This window comes from Diceros bicornis, chromosome 12, assembly GCF_020826845.1.
Source record: "Diceros bicornis minor isolate mBicDic1 chromosome 12, mDicBic1.mat.cur, whole genome shotgun sequence".
Lineage (NCBI taxonomy): Eukaryota > Metazoa > Chordata > Mammalia > Perissodactyla > Rhinocerotidae > Diceros > Diceros bicornis.
This window is the reverse complement of record NC_080751.1, coordinates 35,280,029-35,300,464: the sequence shown is the minus strand read 5'-3', so window position 1 is coordinate 35,300,464 and position 20,436 is coordinate 35,280,029. Positions and strand designations below refer to the sequence as shown.

At 37.6% G+C, this 20,436-nt stretch overlaps 1 protein-coding gene across 11 annotated transcripts in view; it reads right to left on the bottom strand.

The window, feature by feature from the left end:
• The window catches only part of NRXN1 (neurexin 1), a 1,082,241-nt gene that overhangs the window by 632,289 nt on the left and 429,516 nt on the right, over positions 1-20,436 (bottom strand). For all 11 annotated transcript variants that reach the window (XM_058551255.1, XM_058551254.1, XM_058551256.1 and 8 more), the window contains one exon: positions 19,241-19,402. In XM_058551255.1, coding sequence (XP_058407238.1) covers positions 19,241-19,402 — 162 coding nt within the window. The remainder of the gene's footprint in view (positions 1-19,240; positions 19,403-20,436) is intronic.

The window sequence follows — 20,436 nt, the reverse complement described above, 5'->3', positions numbered from 1 at the left end:
CTACACAGGACACTGCGGTAGGGACTTCCCTAGCCTGTCTGAAAGAAGAATCCTGTTGGACTGCTGCTCAGGTCTTTATGAGGCCTCTGGGAAATTTCCTAGGACATAGTTCTTAATGAGCAAAGTCATATGGTAGGCCTGCCTTGGGGAGGGTCACGGCTTTGTCCTAGGCTTGATCTGGGTCTCTGTCCTGGCTACCTCAGAAGAGCATAATCCTTTAGCCATATCACAATCTCCCAAACCTCTGACTGATGTGTCCGCAGGCATACAGTCTTTCGGATCTGCTGCAGCAGCCGGAGAATCTACTTTCAAAGATCCACCTCTTTCTCCCCAGCCACAAGGTCCCCTCTCTAGCTGTCCCCTTCTGTGGTCTTAACTGTCATTAGGTTACTGCCCTAAACCCTGAGATGTATCCGTTGCCTTCTGACCTCCTCTCTTCTCTATCTTTTCTTCCTGCCCTTACTTCCTAATGTGGGTGCTTCCTAAGGTTCTGGTGGTTCCATTATCCTCCTATCTGTCCTCATTACCTTCCCAAATAGGCATGTCCATTCCCACATCTTCAATACCCCCTGTGTGAGTGGCTCCTAATCTCTCTCTTGAGCTCCTGTTCTACACTCATAGCAGCAGACCAACCTCTCTGCAGGTTTTCTAGGCACCACAAATATAGGTTTTCCTGCTTGCTGTTCAGCAACACTCAGAATGCATCTTGGTGTTCAATAAATATTTGTGGAACAAATAAATGAATGAGTCTCCTCTTGTCTCTCCTCAGTATCTGCCGTTGTCCTGAAAGAAGTTTTAGAATCAGACTGAATTAGTTTGAATCTTTGCTCAGTCTATTAATAGGATGAAGCCTCAGGCAAGTTACTTAGCTTTCCTGAGCCATCTCTTTAAAAAAAAAGTCACAGACAATCATAATTACAGTCATGTACTGCATAATGATCTTTTGGTCAACGACGGACCGCATATACAGTGGTGGTCCCATAAGATTAATAACATATAGCCTAGGTGAGTAGTAGGCTATACCATCTAGGTTTCTGTAAGTATACTCTACAATGCTTGCACAAGGATGCAATCACCTAACGACAAATTTCTCAGAACATATCCTCATTTTTAATCAACACATGACTGTATTCTGTTTATTATAAAGATTAAATAGTATGTGTAAAATACTTTAGTGTCAGCCATACATATGCTTATCAGCTCTAATTCCTAACTCTCCTATTTCCTTTAAAGGTACATCGACTACTTCATTTAAACCTCACAAATACCTCAGGAGATAGATATTTTGATATATCTACTTTATAGGTGAGGTGATCAAGGAAACAGAGGGACAGAGAATGTGACTCACTTGCCCAAGGTCACACCAAAATCAAGTGCTAGGCAGTATTACCCCAAAGCCCCTGTGATAAACCTAGACTCCTAGACTGCAAGATCACTAGAAGTAGGATTCAGACCTTATAAAAATTGATACACCACAAGGCTCCAAATAAAACAGAGTCTTTAGAAAGGGGTCATTAAATACTGAAGGAATAAATAAATATGTTTAGCTTTTGAAATCTGACCTCCCAGTTTGATAGTAAGCTATTTCAAGGAAAAGTTTGGGAGTATTTCCCACAATACTAAGTGCAATATACTCAATAAATATTATTGACTTAAAGGTTATGATGTAACAAAGAAAACATACTGGCAATGCTTTTCCAAAGACATGGGGGGGGGTGTTGCATGAAAGAGAAATTTTAAGATAAAGATAAACGAGAAAGAGAAGTCATTCAGAGTAAACGTGCTTCACTGAAAGTTGTATGAGTCAACATCCCAGAAACCAAGTAATTTCTCCATCAGATTAGAGACAACATGATTGGGAAATTTGTCCTGCTAATTGGGGTTGAAGCAGTTGCACTTGATGAAAAGGAAATCATCAGAAATGTTTTGATGTTTTCTATAAGAAGCTAGAAAATGCATTATAATTTCAGTTGTGGGTAGAAATCTAACGCATTTTAAACAGGGTAGAAAGGGTGAATAATTGTTTTGTCAGTCGATGGGGTGGATTTTCATCATCTCAATAACTATAAACCTAATTGAAGGAAAGCAGAAAGGCATATCAGAAAATGGGGGATGCAAAATGAAATGGAGGAAAGCAGATTGATTGCTTATACAAGAAATTAATATTGCAAATTACCTAGACAGAGTTTTAGAGTAAATGAGGAATAAAAATAATAACTTAGAAGAGATGATGTATCTGACTTCAAAAGCAAGAACTGCTCAAACACAGCATGTTGTTGAAAAGCTTAAAAAAAAACCCTGAAGTGAGCTATATTTTTTTCCGAAAATGATAAGAACACATATAATTGTTCGATTAGTCTTATTTCTTAATCATAGTTATGTCCTTCCAGTGATAGATACAGTATAAACTGAAGAGTTTGGCTATGATTGGAGACTGAAAATTTGAGGGAAAAATTTCTAAGTAAAAATACTAAGATTTGCTTTCTGTGCTAAGGAATAGTAACAAATGTGAAAGGCATGTTTTATGGACCCTGCAAAAGCTCACAACTTTACTAACAGTAAAGTTTCTAAAGGAATAACTGAAGCGTGACCTTTCAACAAAACTATTTGATAAACCTTTTTGTTAAATAATGACAGACAAGAAAGTCAAGGTTAATTTCAGAGATGCTTGTAGAATCATGTGATCATTAAAGTTCTAATAACAGTAAGGAAAGAAAAAAAATGACGCGAAAGATTCTGACATTTGAAAAACTGGCCATGGGCAGACATCTTTTCACATTCTAAGTTTATCTGTAAATGAAAAATTAGGGAAAAAGTATTGCGTAATGTTGTGGATGCTCCTGCCAACACGGTTATTATTTTGTTTAACTGAAGATTTTCTTGGCTGCATCAAGGATACCCAATGTATTAGACACATCTTTGCAAAAAAAATAATAACTTGGGGGAAGTCACTTAATCTTGCTCTGCCTTAGTTTCCTCATTTGTGCCATTAGAGGGTTTTTTCTCTAACCACTATGATACACACTGCTATATTTTCTTCTAAGGTTAATATTTGATGTTTATGGAATAACATGACTACCTAGGAAAGAAGTTATAGGTAAATTAAATCAGAGTGCTGCAAAGATCCAACATGCTTAGGCATTTGAGAATTTAGCTCTTGGATTTGTCCTTCAAATAGTATGATATTAGGTTTGACATGCGTGCTAGACACATAGTTTTCAGGATGCTACTGGAACAACAGAAATTCTGATGAATGGTATCAGATATAGTATGTCAAAGGCTTGAGTTAACTCAACTGATTTTAAGATTAACTCTCAGAAATCATGACCTTGACGTCAACAATGTGATTCTAAGAAATTCAGATGTTCCACAATTTCTAAAATGTTCATCTTGGCAAGTGCTAAGAAATGGGAGGAGTGTTGAAGAGAGTCTGAAATTTAAAATTAATCTCATGTATTTTAAAAATTTTTCATGATTACTGTGCATTAACACGTGTTTTAAGTAGACTTTCATAAGTTTGTATAGTGTTGACCTGGAGGATCTAAAAACCACTTTAATTTAGTCAGTGTGTGACATGTCTGCCACGCACATTATAGATTAGAGCGTATTTAAATACCATGAAAATGTACCGTTGCATAAGATAGGTTTATCTCCTTTGCTCTGAGGCAATTTTGTCTCATTGGTTAGTCAGACACAAACCAGGTGTTATCAAACAGAACTATGACATCTCTGATATCTGCATTGTTCGCTGGTTACATGGAGCAAGGGAAGGAATCAATAATAACGTGGAAGTTGATGGAGAGAGTTCTATTGTTAAAGAGTCTGAAGCAAGAATCATAAGACCTATTCTCTATCCAGCTCTACTAATGGTTAACAGCGAGGCCAAAACGTGTCTCTTCAGTTCTCTCTTCATTTTGAACAGATTAAATGATCCCATGTTTTCTTTTTCTTTAAAATTTTATGGTCTCGTGAGAAAAGCTGGGAATCTGAATGCCTAAGATTTAATGGATTCCATTGTATTTCATCCAGATTTCAGAAATTCTTCAACTAGGTAGCACAGAAAATAGAGACAACCAAGCATGCATTATACTGGGTATGAGATCTCAGGACCAAAACAAAAAATACAGCATACGAGGTTTGTGGACAGGAAAGAGAAAGTGAACATCTTTCCCTGCCTCTTCCAGGTTTTGGCATCCTGGAAAATCCCACCGAAAGCTAGATTAAATCATGTCTCCTATTTTTTTTCTTTCAAGCCCTATAGAGATCTCCTGTATTTAAGGTTTTGATTATGTTTATCTTTAAAGATATATTCAACATTCAGATTTTTTTCTTTAAATCATCATGCACCTTCTTATAGTTGCTCTTATTTTTGAATTTTGTACACATTATTTATCCCACTAAGAAAGAAGATTATCAAGTTCTCTCTCCTCTTCCTTCCTTCCTTCCTAATGAAATCATTGAAGGTTCAGATACTCTTTCTATTCTTAATAGGATAAAAGGGAACATGGATTCTGGTGAAGAAGAAAACAGACTTTAATGACCCAGAAGTATGAGAAAGCACTTTTCAAATCTCATCCATCTCTTCCACTGGCACTTTTACCTCCCCCCACACTTACACAGTGCCTAGCATGTGTGATCACAGGACCAACTGCAGAGACGGCTCCTCTCTCTTTGATTTCTGTTCTTTAACAGAGTCCAGCCCTAGAGCCGGGAGGCATAGATGGGTATGAGAACCTTACCTTCAAAGAATAGAAGATATAGTCGGCCTCTGAGAACTCCCTGTCCCATGCTAAAAATTTCCAGTGAAAAACTTTCCTAGAAGCCAATTCCTAATGATATCATTCTTAAAATCCATGCTCTGACAGAGATCTCTCACCTGTTCATAAGCACCATCTGCCTCCTAGGATCAAATTATTATTTAAAAATGGACTACAAGGCAATTATGTGCAGAGCTCATTCATCTACCTTTGCAAGAACGCAGGGAGGTGCATAGCAGTGGAAGCATATCCAGTATTTTGAATTTTTTAAAACCCCAAGTGTTTTGATCATACGCCCTATGACTGGACTGTGGGACCAGCTACAAGTTTAAAGCAATGAAGCTTGTTTGATGGAAACCTGCAAAACTTAATGAGAATGCTGAGCTCCCAGCATCAAAGCAGGTGGTTGCATCAGAAAGGCTTCAAGGGCCTGGGCAGAGAAAGACTCTTACATTCGTGCTGCTTCTTGATAATCTGATCCTGGATGCTTTGCCCAACTTCCTTAAGGGGGAAAAAGAAGGAATAAAAATGAAAGAAAACAACTAAGCAGACAGATAGGAATCTCTTTCAACCCATGTTTTTCCTTAGATTTTAAGAGTATTTTGTTTGTTGTGTTGTTTTGTTTGGTTTTTGATGAGGGAGGTGGTGGTGGTAGTGCAAAATTCTCATATTTCTTCTTTTGAGGATAATTAAGGTCATTCAGAGTGACATGTTAGAACCTCTTTGGCTAGATGACTTTTGAGAAAGGACTTTAAGATAGCATTATATAAAAAACATTTATCTGTGTTTGCAACCACTGCCACAGTGAGGGTTTTACCTCAGAACTTAAATCTTATTGCAGGAAGGGACCTTAAAGTATACAAAGCTTAATCTCCTTACTTGACAGATGAAAAATCTGGTGCTCACAGAGGTTAAGCAAAATGCATTGAGTTACACTGCATCTGTACTCGTCAACTTTCAAATTCGTGCAGTCCAAACAATCAAAAACTGGAGTCTGGGAAGGCTATTTGCTTACTTCCTTCATGCTTTCCAGCATTTTTGTTCCCCTCTTTTTTGAACTCTAATCTGAAGAACAATATCTGGTTTGATTGATTGCTTTGTTTTGGTAGAAATATGTAGATTTTTCTTGTGTTGATATTTTTGGTTCTTTCTTTTCCAAAACTCATCAAGTCATCTTGATTCTACCTTCGAAGTATCTCTGGACTGGTTGGTATTCCTGGTTTTTCACTTGCCCTAGATCAACCTTTAACACCTCTCCCTTGATCTGTTTCAGTTTTTTTTTTTTTTACCTGGAGACTTAGGCCCTCTTGATCCTTAATCTTATTAAATTCTAGCCCTATCTCAGATCTTTCTTGAAGTCTCCATGGCACCCTATAACAAATAGCAGCCTTTGTTAGAGTGAAATTCTTGCATCTGTGTCACCTTAAATTTTTGTTAAAAATGCAGGTCCAATGCTAAATCAAAAGCTGTGGGGACAGGAATCTGCAGTGTAATAAACTGTCAGGTGATTCTTCTACACAAAATTTTCAACCATTGCAGCAGCCATATCCAGTCATCATTTTATCCACTTTCAACATCATTTCCTCCAATTTTTGTCCAGCATCACTGTTCACCTCTCTTCCCCATGCATCCTTTCCCAAGCCACGCTGACTGATTCCAGACATCCCAGATGTGTATTCTTTCTTTCTTTCTTTCTTTTGTGAAGATTAGCCTTGAGCTAACATCCGATGCCAATCCTCCTCTTTTTCCTGAGGAAGACTGGCCCTGGGCTAACACCTGTGCCCATCTTCCTTTACTTTATGTGGGACGCTGCCACAGCATGGCTTGACAAGTGGTGCATCGGTGCGCACCCGGGATCTGAACCTGCGAACCCTGGGCTGCCGAAGTGGAGCGCGTGCATTTAACCCCTATGCCACCGGGCTGGCCAACAGACGTGTGTATTCTTTTTCAACCATGTCCTCTCTCCAAATTTTCCTCTATCTCAACTTTGTGTCCCTCATCCTTGTTGACGTGGAGATATACTACCTTTCTTTCAGTGCCAAGCTTTCAGTCTCAAATACTACTTCCTTGGGAAAGCCTTTTTGGACATTTCTCAACCATCCTCCATACACTGTGTTGCACAAGCTTTTGTTATAGAACTTATCTCCCTTGAGTGTAATTATAATGAATCTGCTCAAGGGTTGTAGAGCACCAACTATACCCCAGGTTCTAGCACTAAAGAAATAAAAGTCACAATCCCTGTTTCCACGAAAATCATCCCCAAGCTTTTCTCAACCAGAGTCCTCATCTGAACCACAGAACACAGAAAATTATTTTAGTAACTATTTTCTCAATTCTCTCAAAGATGATACATAACTAGCACTATTTATATACAATGTATGTCTTAGGACATTAGGGCTTAATCTTCTTGAGAAATCCCAGTTGATCAAACACTGGTACAATTAAATTAGCGTAGTAATATGTGCTGTGATAGAGATAAGCCCAAGATGAGATAGAAAAGCAGAACGAGGATACCTAATTGCTTACGTGTTTGTTTCTCTTACACCACAGTCTTAGTCTTTTTCTATCCTCACTTAGCATCTAGCACAGGCCCATTTCATGGTAGTCATTTAATACATTTTTTTGTTGGATCAAAAACACTGAAATTCATTTTTACGGTTATGTGTCTTTGGAATCTAGCCAAGGCAATGCAAATCATCGATATTCGTAAATCCAGCATCTACCCAGCACATAGGTGGCACCCACTGAGGGACTGGTAAATAGATGAACGCATTTAGAAAGGCTATTACTCAAGGATTGTAAGTACTACCTAAAGAAAAACTAATATGAAAGTAAAAATCTTTCCTATTACTTAAACTACCCTTCTGGGTATCTCACTTCAAATTTAATTGCTTCCTGTGTTATGTGTATTTCAAAGGTAAAAAGAGTTTATTAAACGTGCAAGTAAAGTGGTATGAGGTGGAAAAAGGCTGTATTTCCCCGGGTGGGGGGGTGAAAGTGGTGGTATTTTCAGTGTTATTCTAATCTAATAAAACCAAAGAAATTTAGTTTGAATATATTTTTAAGAACAAATAGCGTCTAACCACAAATCCAGTTTAGGAGAAGATAATGGGGAAATGCCCGTAAAATATAAAATGCCATCAAATTCTGGTGTCCTAAAGAAATTTTGAGGGGATCTGTGATACCTTCTTCTTCTACTGCAAAGGCTGCAGCCACCTCACTACAGACATAGTTTTCTTTTTATAAGCATCACAGAAGTGCACACTTCACACTCTTCTTGGGATTAATGGTTTTTCCATTTATGTCAGTTAAAGGCATCTCTTTGTTCTTTCAAACACCAAGAAAATTTCAGGCCGAGTTAGTTTTTTAGAGAGGTGCCATACTTCTAGCTGCCTCTAGGGGGCTCTTATTAAAATTTATGTTGCCAAAGCAGCATTTCCCTAAATGGTTCTGTAATGCCTTAAATCCCAACTGTCTAATTTATACCCAAGGAAGAGTTTACTGCCTTTAGGGCATAACCCATTATATTACCAAGTTGTTAAAATGTAAATAAATACATAGAAATCTGTATAAGTTAGCAAATTGTGGTAAGGTAAAATAATCCTATATAAACCATGGCCTAAAAAAAAGTAAAGAGTATATATGGAATTCAGGGTAAGAATATTACCATGCAGAAATGATAATTAACCCAAGTAAACCTGCGCACAGTGATTTGCAGCATTTTGGCAAGGGAAAGAATTTTGCTATGAAAGCAGTACTATAAAAATCAAATAAAGGTTAGGGGACCTAGTTTAAAATTGTTATTAAAACACACAGGCATTTTACTTTAATGGTCATGGGCTTGGTTCCAACTATTTCAGAAGCAAAAGCTTAGTGCTTGAATAGCAAGTACACCTCATCCCAAGACTGTATTTGTCCCTAAATTTGGATTGTTAGGGGGGTTGGCCCTGCCTGTGCCCTGGTGGCTCACCTCCCCTCAGTGTAATCAGATGAGAAGATCCAGATGTTCATCTCAGGAAAGATGGTCGAGCCCATCCAGGGGCTTGGAGAGAACTGAGCCTAGGAGAGTTTCTGTGGAGTCCTGGCAATGGGAGATGCTGAGGCTCTGGCCGTAAGCCTCAGAGTCATTACCGAGCTACTAAGTTATACATTGTTTTATATTTTAATATCTCTAAAATCTGGATCTGAGTTGTAATTGGGGTGTATCCTAGCCTGGGTTAATTGGCAGTGTTTAGTGATTCAAAACATAACTGTGCATCTTATAGTCAACGATGTCAATAAAATATGGTGGTTGAGGTGCTCTAGCTCAGTGATTTTTAAACTTTAATTTGCATATGAAATCACCTGAGGATCTTATTAAAACGTGGATTCTGACTTAGTAGATCTGGGGAGGGGCATGAGTTTTTCCTCTAATAAGCTCCCAGGTGATGTTGATGCTGCTAGTTCACAGGCCACGCCTTAAGTGGTAAATCCCTAAGTGGGCCACAAGTTGTTGATGGACTTTATTTCCTTTTAAACTATCTAAAAATTACAGCTTTGAATTGAATGCCTTGTTTAGAAAGTGTTCTGATATAAATTCTAGATACTTTATACAAATGTGTTAATTAATACATATTAAATCAAATAATTATTAAATTATAGCTAAAGGTAATGTTAATGAAGGATTGATTTTGATCTTTGGTGACCATACCTTTTGGCCTCAGGATCTTGGAGAAGAAAATGTTAACAAGTTAGGTCAATTTATTCCTTCAAACAAACACTTAAGTCTCACATATGAGACTCTGCTTAGTCCGCCGGTGAGGAATACAGGCAGGGAATATAGCAATTGTTTTTGAAAGTAATGTTAATTGAAATCTGATAATGATGATGATGATATCCTTAAAAAGTAAAGAAGAAATTTCTATTTAAACTATAAAAAACTAAGTGACTATTCCCAATTCAGTTCCTTAAAAAGGTACCCACATTTTTCCAAAACTTCTGAGTTTCTCAATCATCTTTACAAATTTTTGATACATTGGAAGGTGGATATTGTAATTTAGGAGAACAAAAGAGGAAAGCACACAGGGCTTAGAGTCAATAAGCAGAGGTTTTCTTCTGACTTGTACATATTAGTCATGTGACCTTGATGATGTTGTAAATAATTTGTGATCTCCACGTTAATTTAATTTCCGAACTAAGCTGTTAGGATAGTTAAATGAAAGAACTTTTTAAATGAGATAATGTGTGCAAAACCTCACAAACTTGTCTGCATCAGGACAATCCTTATACTTTGTAGGATTCAGTGCAAAATGAAAATGAGGGGCTCCTTGTTCAAAAGTTATTAAAAATTTCGAGATAGCAACAGGAAGATATTAAACCAAGAGCAAAGTCCTTCTATGTGTAGGGCCCTGTGTGAACATACAGGTCACATGTCCAGGAAGCAGGCTGTATCTGCACTATGATTGTAGATAATACTCATTGTTTACTGAAATATTACAGTATGCCAGGCACTATGCTGAGGGCTTCAATTACATAGTTTTACTTAATCCTTTAGAGGGAAGAAAATTGAAGCACAAAAACATTAAATATCTTTTCTCAGGTCACACAACTACCAAGTCTAGGGAGCCAGGATTTGAACCCACGTCTGTCTGATTCATCTTAACTAATTTAAAGTAATACCAATCTATAACTGGTTACTGTCATCCCTGTTTGACTCATATTTAGAAACTTAGGCTCAGAAAATATATATATATTTGAAAGACAATGTCACTTATCATGAACTTGATTTGATGACCTGTGTCAACCTAAATAATTATCTTATACCCTGGTACTTCACACAGAACCTGGTACATAGTACACAGTCATGTAATATAAGGAGAACTAAACTGAACACTTAGAGTCACCAATTTCTCTGTACACAGAATATTTACTCAACAAAGATAAAAATCTCATTTTCCTATTATTTAAAATCACATGCTTCTGAATGATAACAGTATTATTTTCATTTTAAAGTAATTAATTTGTTTTAAATGTGTTTCAATAGTGATGATTCTCCTGAAAAAGGACCAATTACTGTGCATGGGAATAATTTTCTCCAAACACAGCACTTGATGCAAAGAACTAAAGACAAGAGTATATCATCTCATAATAGAAATTAAGATGAAATCCAAAATATTCACTTTGCTTTGGATGGAACTCAGATTTTTAAAATATGGCTCAAACTTAGTAAAGTACAAATTTGCATTTATATAGAGCTCTTTATTTTCTTTTTCTTTGCAATGTGTTTTCTAATCCTTCATGTCATTTTATCTTTCGTATTCTTTTCCAATTCTGAGAGAACTAATTTATTGTGCTTCAATCCCGTAAATATCATGCCCATTATAGAGCTGAGCAAAGAGAGACAGAGAGGATAATTCAGATTCCTTGTCATCTTCTCTTTGAAAGCATTACCGATATCCTCTGGCAGAATTAATCACAGCTTTGCTGTATTTCTAGAGCAATTTTTCATACTTTACTTAAGGAACTTGTATGGTAATTTTCTGTTTCTTTGTCAGGCCCTCCCTCCAAATTCCTAAATGTATCATTTTATTCATTTATGTGTCCTCAGTGTCTAGTACAGAGCCTGGCACATAGTAGGTATGGAGTAATGTTGACTCATTGAACACACACATGCAAGTGTTAATGTGTAAGCAAATGGAGTAATTTAAACAAGATACTCTAATGGGTGCTGAAATTAAGAGGAAATGTTCAGTCTTACACATTATTCGTTACTGCTTTCTGCTGAGCTAAAAAATGGCATATTCCATAAAATGTATCAAGTTCTCACAGTTAAAATGTCATTGAAACCCCTACCAAACCATGTTATGCTAGCTTGATATTTGAAAGCACTACAATGCATCATGCCAACTGCTGATATAGTTCCAGGCTATGGGGCATCATCTGTGAAAATGATGGGAAATAAAATTTGTGGGTCCCCTGGAAGGGAGGTTGCTATGTTCAAAAAGCTGAATTCCAGACAAGGACTCACCAGATGCTTTGTAGACTAAAGAGCTGAATTCCACTTCCTTGGGGACCTGAGCAGATGGGACTCCCTGAACCCAATCTCAAAGACGAGTGTCTATGGCAAAATGCCTGGTCTCTGCCCCAATTGTTCATTTCCCTTGCCCCCAAGGCTACGGTGCACAGAAGCAAACTTAATCTTAGCAATGTATGAAGCCAACACTGCAGAAATCTAGAAAGTACGTCCAAATGTGTTTTTGGTGCATCCTTGTTCACATGGTTGGCTACAGAGCACAGAAATTTATGACAAGCATTATTATCTCATTTATGCCCTTAGAGGAGGAAGGGCGTGCAGGCTGCTAGAGTAGAGAAGAGGCTCACGCAGGCAACATCTCAGTACCAGTTAGAACTGTGAGAAGAAAAAAATCCCACTCGAAGCTCATGTATAACTGAGCATTGAAGAAATATTTCCTGCTCCTTCCCCTCCCGGTAGGCACCCCCTTCTCCAACATTCTAGCAAGCTAGGCTCCACTTTTGTATTTTCATTCCCCTCAAGGTTCCTATGAAGTCTATTTCATCTAATTTTCCTTTGTAAAAATATTGAGGCCCAGAAAAAAGAAGTGAGACTACCCTATGAGTACAGAAAGCAACAAAGAATATCAGCTAAAGGCAAGGATTCTGTGGTCAGAGTATTCAGGTTCAGATCTTGGCTCGGCTACTGGTAACTGTTTTCCCTTAGGTCAGTTATCCAACCTCCCCTGTCTCCAAGTCCTCATTTGTCAAACAGGGATAGCACTAGTGTATAACTAGCATCATGCTTAGAGTGTTACTTTGAACACAGAAAGCACTGGAAAAATAAAGTGCAGCCCTCTATGTAATTTAATAACAAAAGCAGTACTGAATATAAAATGCCAAAAGTCCACAAAAAATTTGTTTTTTCTTCTATGACTCCCTTGCTGCTATGTTTGAAATACTGAATATCAATTTCACACAGCTCCATTAATTTATTTTTTTAAAGTAAAGTATTTTTGCTGCATTACTGATGCCCCTAGGCAAAAGCCTATTGGGTAACTCATTGGATGTAGCAGACATTATATGAAAAATAGAAAACGCTTATATATTATTACTACTACTCTGGAATATACCAACTCCCTTACTCTTTCAGCAATAGCTCTCACTTTTAATGTCATTTTGTACGGTGCCTAGTACAATCAAAGGCACAATTAGATACCACAGAGTTTATACCATTGGGGTTTATTTGGATGATCTGATTCAGGCTATGTGCTCACTAGCAGGAGTACTCAGTTTAGGGAAAGAAAATCAAGGTCAGAGTCCAACCCCACCACTCACAGGCATGTGTTCCGCTGAGATCTCAGAGTCTTCATTTGCATAATGGGAATATTATTATTAATATTATTACCTCACAGGGGTTTCCCCCTTAAATCAAAAGGAGGATTTATGACTTAAAGGAAGCTGTAGTCTGCTGTCCTGCAAATGAAAGGAGGTAAGGATAATTGACCTCTGCTCACATTTTAGTGCTGACAGTTTATTAGAGCAGAGGAGTTGAAATATTTCAGTATTTCCAAGATCCGGAAGAAATTAGGCAGGGCTTATAATAAATCAGGATAATGGCACATAAGAATTTGTCAAATTCTTTGGCATTCCCACAAACCCCATCCGTTTTCTCATTAAAGTTTTAAAAGCAAACTGCCATCTTCTGTGTTTTAAAGCAAGTGGAGGAAATGTATTTTCTTTCTAGACCAGAACTTCTGCCCAAAACACTGTAGGCCAATTTGCCTCCTCTCCATCTGGGCTAAACCAGGCTCTCCGATGAATCTCTAAGCCAAGACTCTGCCTCTAGGAAGGCAGCCCAGAGCCAATGTGTGAGTCCTTGTGTTCAGGGAATTCCTTTGTATTTTCTTCCAGTTTATTAATTTTAGGGGCATCAGCAAAACCTATCTTAAAATGGTTAGTTCAAGTGAGGACATTTCACCAAACATAATTAAGGTAGTATTATCCTTAGCTATATAATAATATGGTGAGTGAAAATACGTGGATCTGTATGGAAAATGTCTAGGAAGAAGTGAGATGGCAGTGCAAAAAGCAATTCTCTTCCCAAAAGAGTGAATGAGGCATGTGGAAGGGTCAACATAAATGAATTGTAAAATGCTACCTACCAATTATAGAGACTATGACAACATAATAAGAGAGGGAAGGTAGAAAGTATCTATAGGTATCAGGTACCCCAACCAGGAAGAGTCTGGAGGAAATGAAAATGTGGGGAGAAATGACTTTAATCATGACTTTGGAGCACATATGAGGACGTCATCCTCCCAACTAAAGAATTCTTCCCTCCTCCCAAGTTGCATGATTTACAGACATCAGTGAAGATCCCCTTACCCTCCAAAGTTCCTGCTAGGCCAAATTCCTCCAACAGGTCACAAAGCCTTTTATTTCAAAGTTGGAAAAATAACTTGAAATGCAAATTCTGCCATGGATTTTTTTTCTTCTGTGTAAATGACAGGCACTCTACCCTTCTCTGAGCAATAAGGGAAATAAGACAGAACAGGACACCTGAGGACCCACATTTGATGAGCTGGTTCTACCACAGAAAGGGATAAATTGAGAAGACTACAATTTTCTAAAGTTCTCTGTTGTCTAAAAGAAGAAAGATAGGAATTAAGGAATATTTGCACAAAGGAAATATTGCATCTCTTTTCCAGTGCTGATACTGGTACACTGTGGGAATTACAGTGCTGCCACCGCAAATGGCAGAGGAGACCATGCTGATTACATGCAGAAATCAACTATTTTTTCACAGTGGAGGAAAATGCTTACATAAGAGGATATTTTCTGAACCTCATCCACCTCATAGCGTCTTCCAAATTTCCAGTGCTAAAAGTTTCTCAGTGTAATTACAGGCTGAGCTGATCTAATTAGGTTGATGAAATTTGCAGTAGGGATTTAATTCCCTCTAGCATTTCACTTAATTTTTTTTCCTAGATTCCTTCTTTAGGCTCATCCCAAGCAACTTTTAGTGGCAGCATTGTAAATTGCCTCACACAGGCGGCGTTTCCACTCAAACAACTGATTGTAAAACCTCCAGCAGGTACATATGGCTAAAAACAAACTTCATAAAGGATTCTAGGTTGTTTTACCGAATACAATCCTTTCCTCCCTCTTCAGTTTCATTTTCCTACTAACAAACTATGCTAAATAATCTTCACTCTGCGGGAGGGAAATAGGTATTTCAAAGCATTTTGGAGGCACAAAGAGACAAAGAAATGGATAATAGTAGGAGGAGATTCTGAGGCAAGATTAATGAGGGAGGAGCATGACCCTTCCTTCTTAAGTCATTTACTACAGAAGACCTCATGGTCAAAATATTGGGAGAGAAACACATATTGGTGAGATTTTCATCTATCTTTGAAGATTAAAAAAAAAAATCTCTAATGACCACCTTAGGAATCAACTGTGATACTTTTACACAGAAAAATGCTTTCCAAGTAGGCTACGGTGGATGGGCACAGCTGTAGGTGTCCTCAAAGAGACCCCAAGCATCTCACTTAGACACCATGATTTATCTTTTTGCAGGGCCCTCTAATTCCCTCTCCTGTGGTAGCAGTCACTCAAAGACTGCTTGCTAAAAAAAAATTTAATTTAATTTAAAATGATCAATAATTCTTCAGCAACATATATTTCAGCTTTTACTCAATGTCAGCAAAAATGCAAAGAATATAAAAAATGTTTCTGCCAAGGCATGATTAGTATTGCATTTGTAAAAATCAGATTTAAAAAGCACATTTTAAAGACCTATTATCCCCTAGGAATTTCATAGACGTGGGCTGTGTATAATGGTAATTTATTATTTACAATTTTCCTTTAACTTTTCTCAAATTTATATCTTTGAAAGTCATTTTCAGTGAGCTCAATCATTTCTCAAAGGCTTTTGATTTATTTATAATGAAAATATAAATATATTTTTAAAAACTACTTTGATCTTCCTATTATAAATTCCTGGCCATTCAAACTTCCATCTCATTTTAAACAAAGTACTATATGAAGTTCAGGTTAGGTTTTGCCAAATTACGTTGAACTAATTTTACTTTATTTTGAAAGTTGATAATCACTAAAAAATAATAATTTTTGTAATGAGAGTTGGTTGTTCTACATACAAGCCAAGTCTCATTTCAAATAGGCATTATCAAAAGCCATACAGGGAAAGCCCTAACTGCTTCTAGTGAACATTAGATTATGTATGGGTTGGTTCATTATGTTGAATAATTTCTTTTTTCACTTTAATCTTTAAAGAATGAATACGTGAATTAGTGAGAGAACAGGCCATCTCTATTTTTTACCTCAAGTGTCACTGTTTACAAGGAAATAAAGCCAGTCATTCAAATATTATATTTTATCTGACAGTATTCTGTATTCCAATCCTGTTACCCCTTCATTGCTCTTGGGTGGGTCAAGTAACTTCTCTAGGTCTGTTTCCCCATTTCCGAAATGAGGTTGGACTTGGAGAATGATTTCCAGGATCCTTCCTATTCTAACACTCCAAAATTTCTTCTATGACTTCAGACAAGGTGTTACTAGTATCTCTCCCAGGACTGGTCATTTTAAGATGGATTACATACTAGACTGAAAATAAAAATGTTATGAGTCATAAAAGAAACCATAATTAATGTTTTATACATGCAACATACTGCAGGCCAGAAAGCCCAAGCGAGAGTTAAGGAAAGCTTCCATGGGCTTAGTGTTAAGAGAGATGTGGTGGGAACGAACATAGGTATGTTCCCCTCTTTTCAATAACTTTACAAAGCTTACCTATGTAAAATAAGGTGATTTAATTCAAAATGTATGATACTTTGTCACTATTTCATTTCAGAAGTAGGAAGAGTAGGGCATCCTAAATAGATAGTAATTCAGACGTGGATGAAAACTATGAACCATCACAAAGCCCTCCAATTGAGATCTGTTTTGATTTATAGGCTGATTCTGCCCATATCCGTCCACCCTCTAGTGTATCAAGGGGAAATGAAGCGCAAGAGATTACACATCAAGAAAAATTGGCAGCACATGCTCCAAACATGTACCCCAGGCTGTGGAAGAGACAGAAGTGGGAAGTGCCCGATGAATAAAGAGGAGTGATTTGTATCCAAAACCTATAGAGACAATAGGTGAGTGAATCTCCATCGTATGGACTCAGTAACTGCCAATTAAATGTCACATGGAAGATGACCTGACTTGTTTTTGCTGTAGTGGTTTTTGTGGTTGAAAGGCCAATTAAAATGAGATGAGTTCTAAAGTGTATGGACTACTCATTAACATTTAAATATTAAAGACATTACTGTGAAACTGTAACTTCTGATTAAGGCAATCCACTGTAGCTTCATATACACAAAAAATTGTCTTGCCCATGCAGAACTGCCAGAGGACAATGAGGCTCAGCTGAACTTGGATGTTCACAGCAGAAAACCTCATGTTTTATGGGACACCAAAAAGGGTGGTTTCTGCTAGAGATCCTGGGATTCCTTTCCTTTTTCCAATCCATACTACCACTAACTTTCTGTAGATAAAGCAAGGCCTAGGGGCTGATTGTAGGTTGGTCTATTCGTAGCAAAAGTAAGCAAATGAGGTGGGTGGCTGGGGGTGTGGTTATGCCCCCTCCCCCTCAAATTCCCATCACCAGAAGGGAATTTTAGTCATCTTATTGTGAAATCTAATTATGTTTTTTACTATGTTTCTCCCCAACCTGAAATACATTCTCTATCCTCTGCCAATCCAAATCATAGTCATCCTTCAAGACTGTCACATTCTGACTCTTCTGTGTGTCTTCCTTGTCTACTAGATATCTCACTCATTTCACCCTTTTTGAATTCAAATGGGTGTAGCTGTGCCACACAATTTAATACCTCATTCCTCACAGTCTATTATACATTTCTATAAACTGTTTCAGTTTGTAACAAACTGGAGGGTTTGTACAGTCTTCTATGGTAGGGACCCTAACACACATTTCTGTTAAAACCCTGTATATTTTTGTGGCTAAGAGCACAAAAGACTGACATCAGACTCCCTTGATCAAGCTCTAGGCTTTAATATTCATTAGCTGTGAGACCTTGCTTAAGAAACTTACCTGCACCCAACCTCAGTTTCCTTGTCTAAAAAATGCAGGTAATAAAATTACTATCTATATTGTGGAGATCCCTGTAAAGCTCTTAGGATAACATCAGGAACACAATAAGAGTTCAGAAAATGTCAGTACCATTATTGTAATAACGATAATAATAATTATTATTTTATTATGCCCACAGAGCTTAACACAGTCCTGGGTCACACTACATAGTTGTAAAGAGTAAAAATTATTTTCTGAGAGGTGGTCAATTCCTCCCACCACAGTATGGTTAGATTCAGCCTTTCAGAACTGTTATCTCCTTGTGTTTGTTAAAGCTATAGCATTTTCGAATCCCCCTTAGGACTGTTCTATATACATCCACATATTGGGCAATGCAGCAACTAATACGTTCACATAAATGGAAGATGGGGGAGGATAACTCAAGCAGTAATTGTTTTTTACTGAGCCTTACCTGAATCAAGTTTATATAATTAAAATATTTTCTTTAGAATAAACCAAAGTACATCATTGCTTACCAACAGAACCTGTGGCTAATCATTAATAAATTCAAAGCTATTAAACTTCACATTTTAGAGGTCTACACCGTTAAACTGGAGCCGTACAACTTAAGAGGAGACTCTGGTTCCAGCAGTCAAAAGAAATTGGGTTGTGCCTGAAGGAAAACAGGCAGGTTTTATGAAAAAATATTGAAGTACAAACTGAACTTCAATGACTTCTTGATCTTTCTCTCCCCATACCCCAACAAGTTCCAATCCTATCCAAAGTTACAACAGATAATGACAGCTGAGAATGAGTGATGAAGTTATTATCTTTTAGCCTGATAGTTTTGCTCAGGTAAATATCAAGTGAACTCATCGGATCACAAATGAAACAGCTGTACTCCCTTCAGAACATATTTAAAATATAGGAACAAAAGTAATTCATCACAGACTCATTATTTTTTGTTTTTTTGTTTTATATAGTCTGTCTCGTAGCCTAATTTTTTTCCTTCTTTTTTCCTGTAATGCTCAAACAAGTCACCTTGTATACATAACACTTAAGACATTTAGGTAGAAATGAGCAAGGCATTTAGCTTAACTCTAGACCCAATATCTCTTTGTGTTTGATTTTCTTTTATAGCTAATACACCCATGCAAATATAATTGTGAATTACTTACAGATTACTAAAGAAGAGGAACTTAATTCCTTCATAATGTCCTATGACCTGCCTCCCTCCCCCCAATTCTATATAAACAACAGTAGAATATTGAATTTAAGGTTGTGCCATTTGACTCTGGAGACATCGGGTCTTCAGCAAAGATGCTTTCAGTCCAGGTCTGAAATGATGAGATCATGAATTAGGAATGATTCTGGTGACAGTGATATTTACCTCTTTGAGACAGCCCATAAAGTTGTTACTGACTGGTGACCCTGGAAGGTCTGCTGTGCTGGGACTGCCTCCGACATAGAAAAAGTCATCAGACCCCAGCATGGTATAATCTTCTTGCGTGTAGCCCGTTGTGGTAAGAATCCCATCCACTGATATTGTCACCTAAATAACAAAGCACAGGGAAAGGACACGCTATACTCAGACCTAGATACTGTAATCCTGGGATATGCCTGTTTTGTGTTTTTTTTTTTTTTTTCATTTTGCTTTTTTTTTTTTTTTCTGTTCGTTTGGTTTTATTTTTAGACCTATGGCGGAACCCATTTTCATGTCTGTTTGAGGTTTATTCTTGGATTCTATTCAACTAGCCCTGAGAGATCTAAACTAGTTAGAGAGTTAACTGATTATTGAACTAGTGTCAGCATCATCCCTACTGCAACTCAAAAGTTATTTAGCAGACACAAAAATGGTGTTAGTAAAATGCTTCCTAGGTTAGTTTTGCTGGTGTACATATTAGTAAAGTTTAGTTGTCTGTTATTAACTAATCACAACGTGCACCTTGTCAACATAAAAGGCGCAAGCTATTTCCAGCAACGTCACTATTTGCACTAGTGAGCAGCAGCTGTTCAGCATGCAAGTGCCTACGTCCATGCCAGAGGGGAGGAGAGGCAACACAACCAGCGAAGCGGCACACGCCGATGTGCACATGCAGGAGGGACAGTACAGTTCCGAAAGGAAAGGAAAGAAAACGGGGAGAACCAAAGGAAGAAACAACTGCTTTGTGATGACGTAAAGATGAGTGGGTGTGGCATCTCCAGCATTCCCAAATCAAGTGTGCATGCCATGCACCGTGAATGGTTAGAGACTGGCTGAGCCTGCGGTCACTCGGGCCAGCCACCATTTTGTCTTATCCCGTGTTAACCACAGCTGGATGCAAAACGTTCGAAACGTTAACGATGCCCCTACAGGTGAGTTGGAAAACAGAAGTTGACAGGAACAGGTAAAAAATAAGGTCAACAACAGATGAAAAGAAGGAGGTCAAAGTAAGCAGAAGAGTACCAACCGCAGTTCCTCTTTTGTTAATGATGTCTACAGTTAAAAGAAAGAAAGAAAACACACGGCAAACCCAAAATAAGAAACAATTAGAATGATATCTACCGAACAATGTAGTTTGTTTACCATAGCGTGTCCAATGCCTG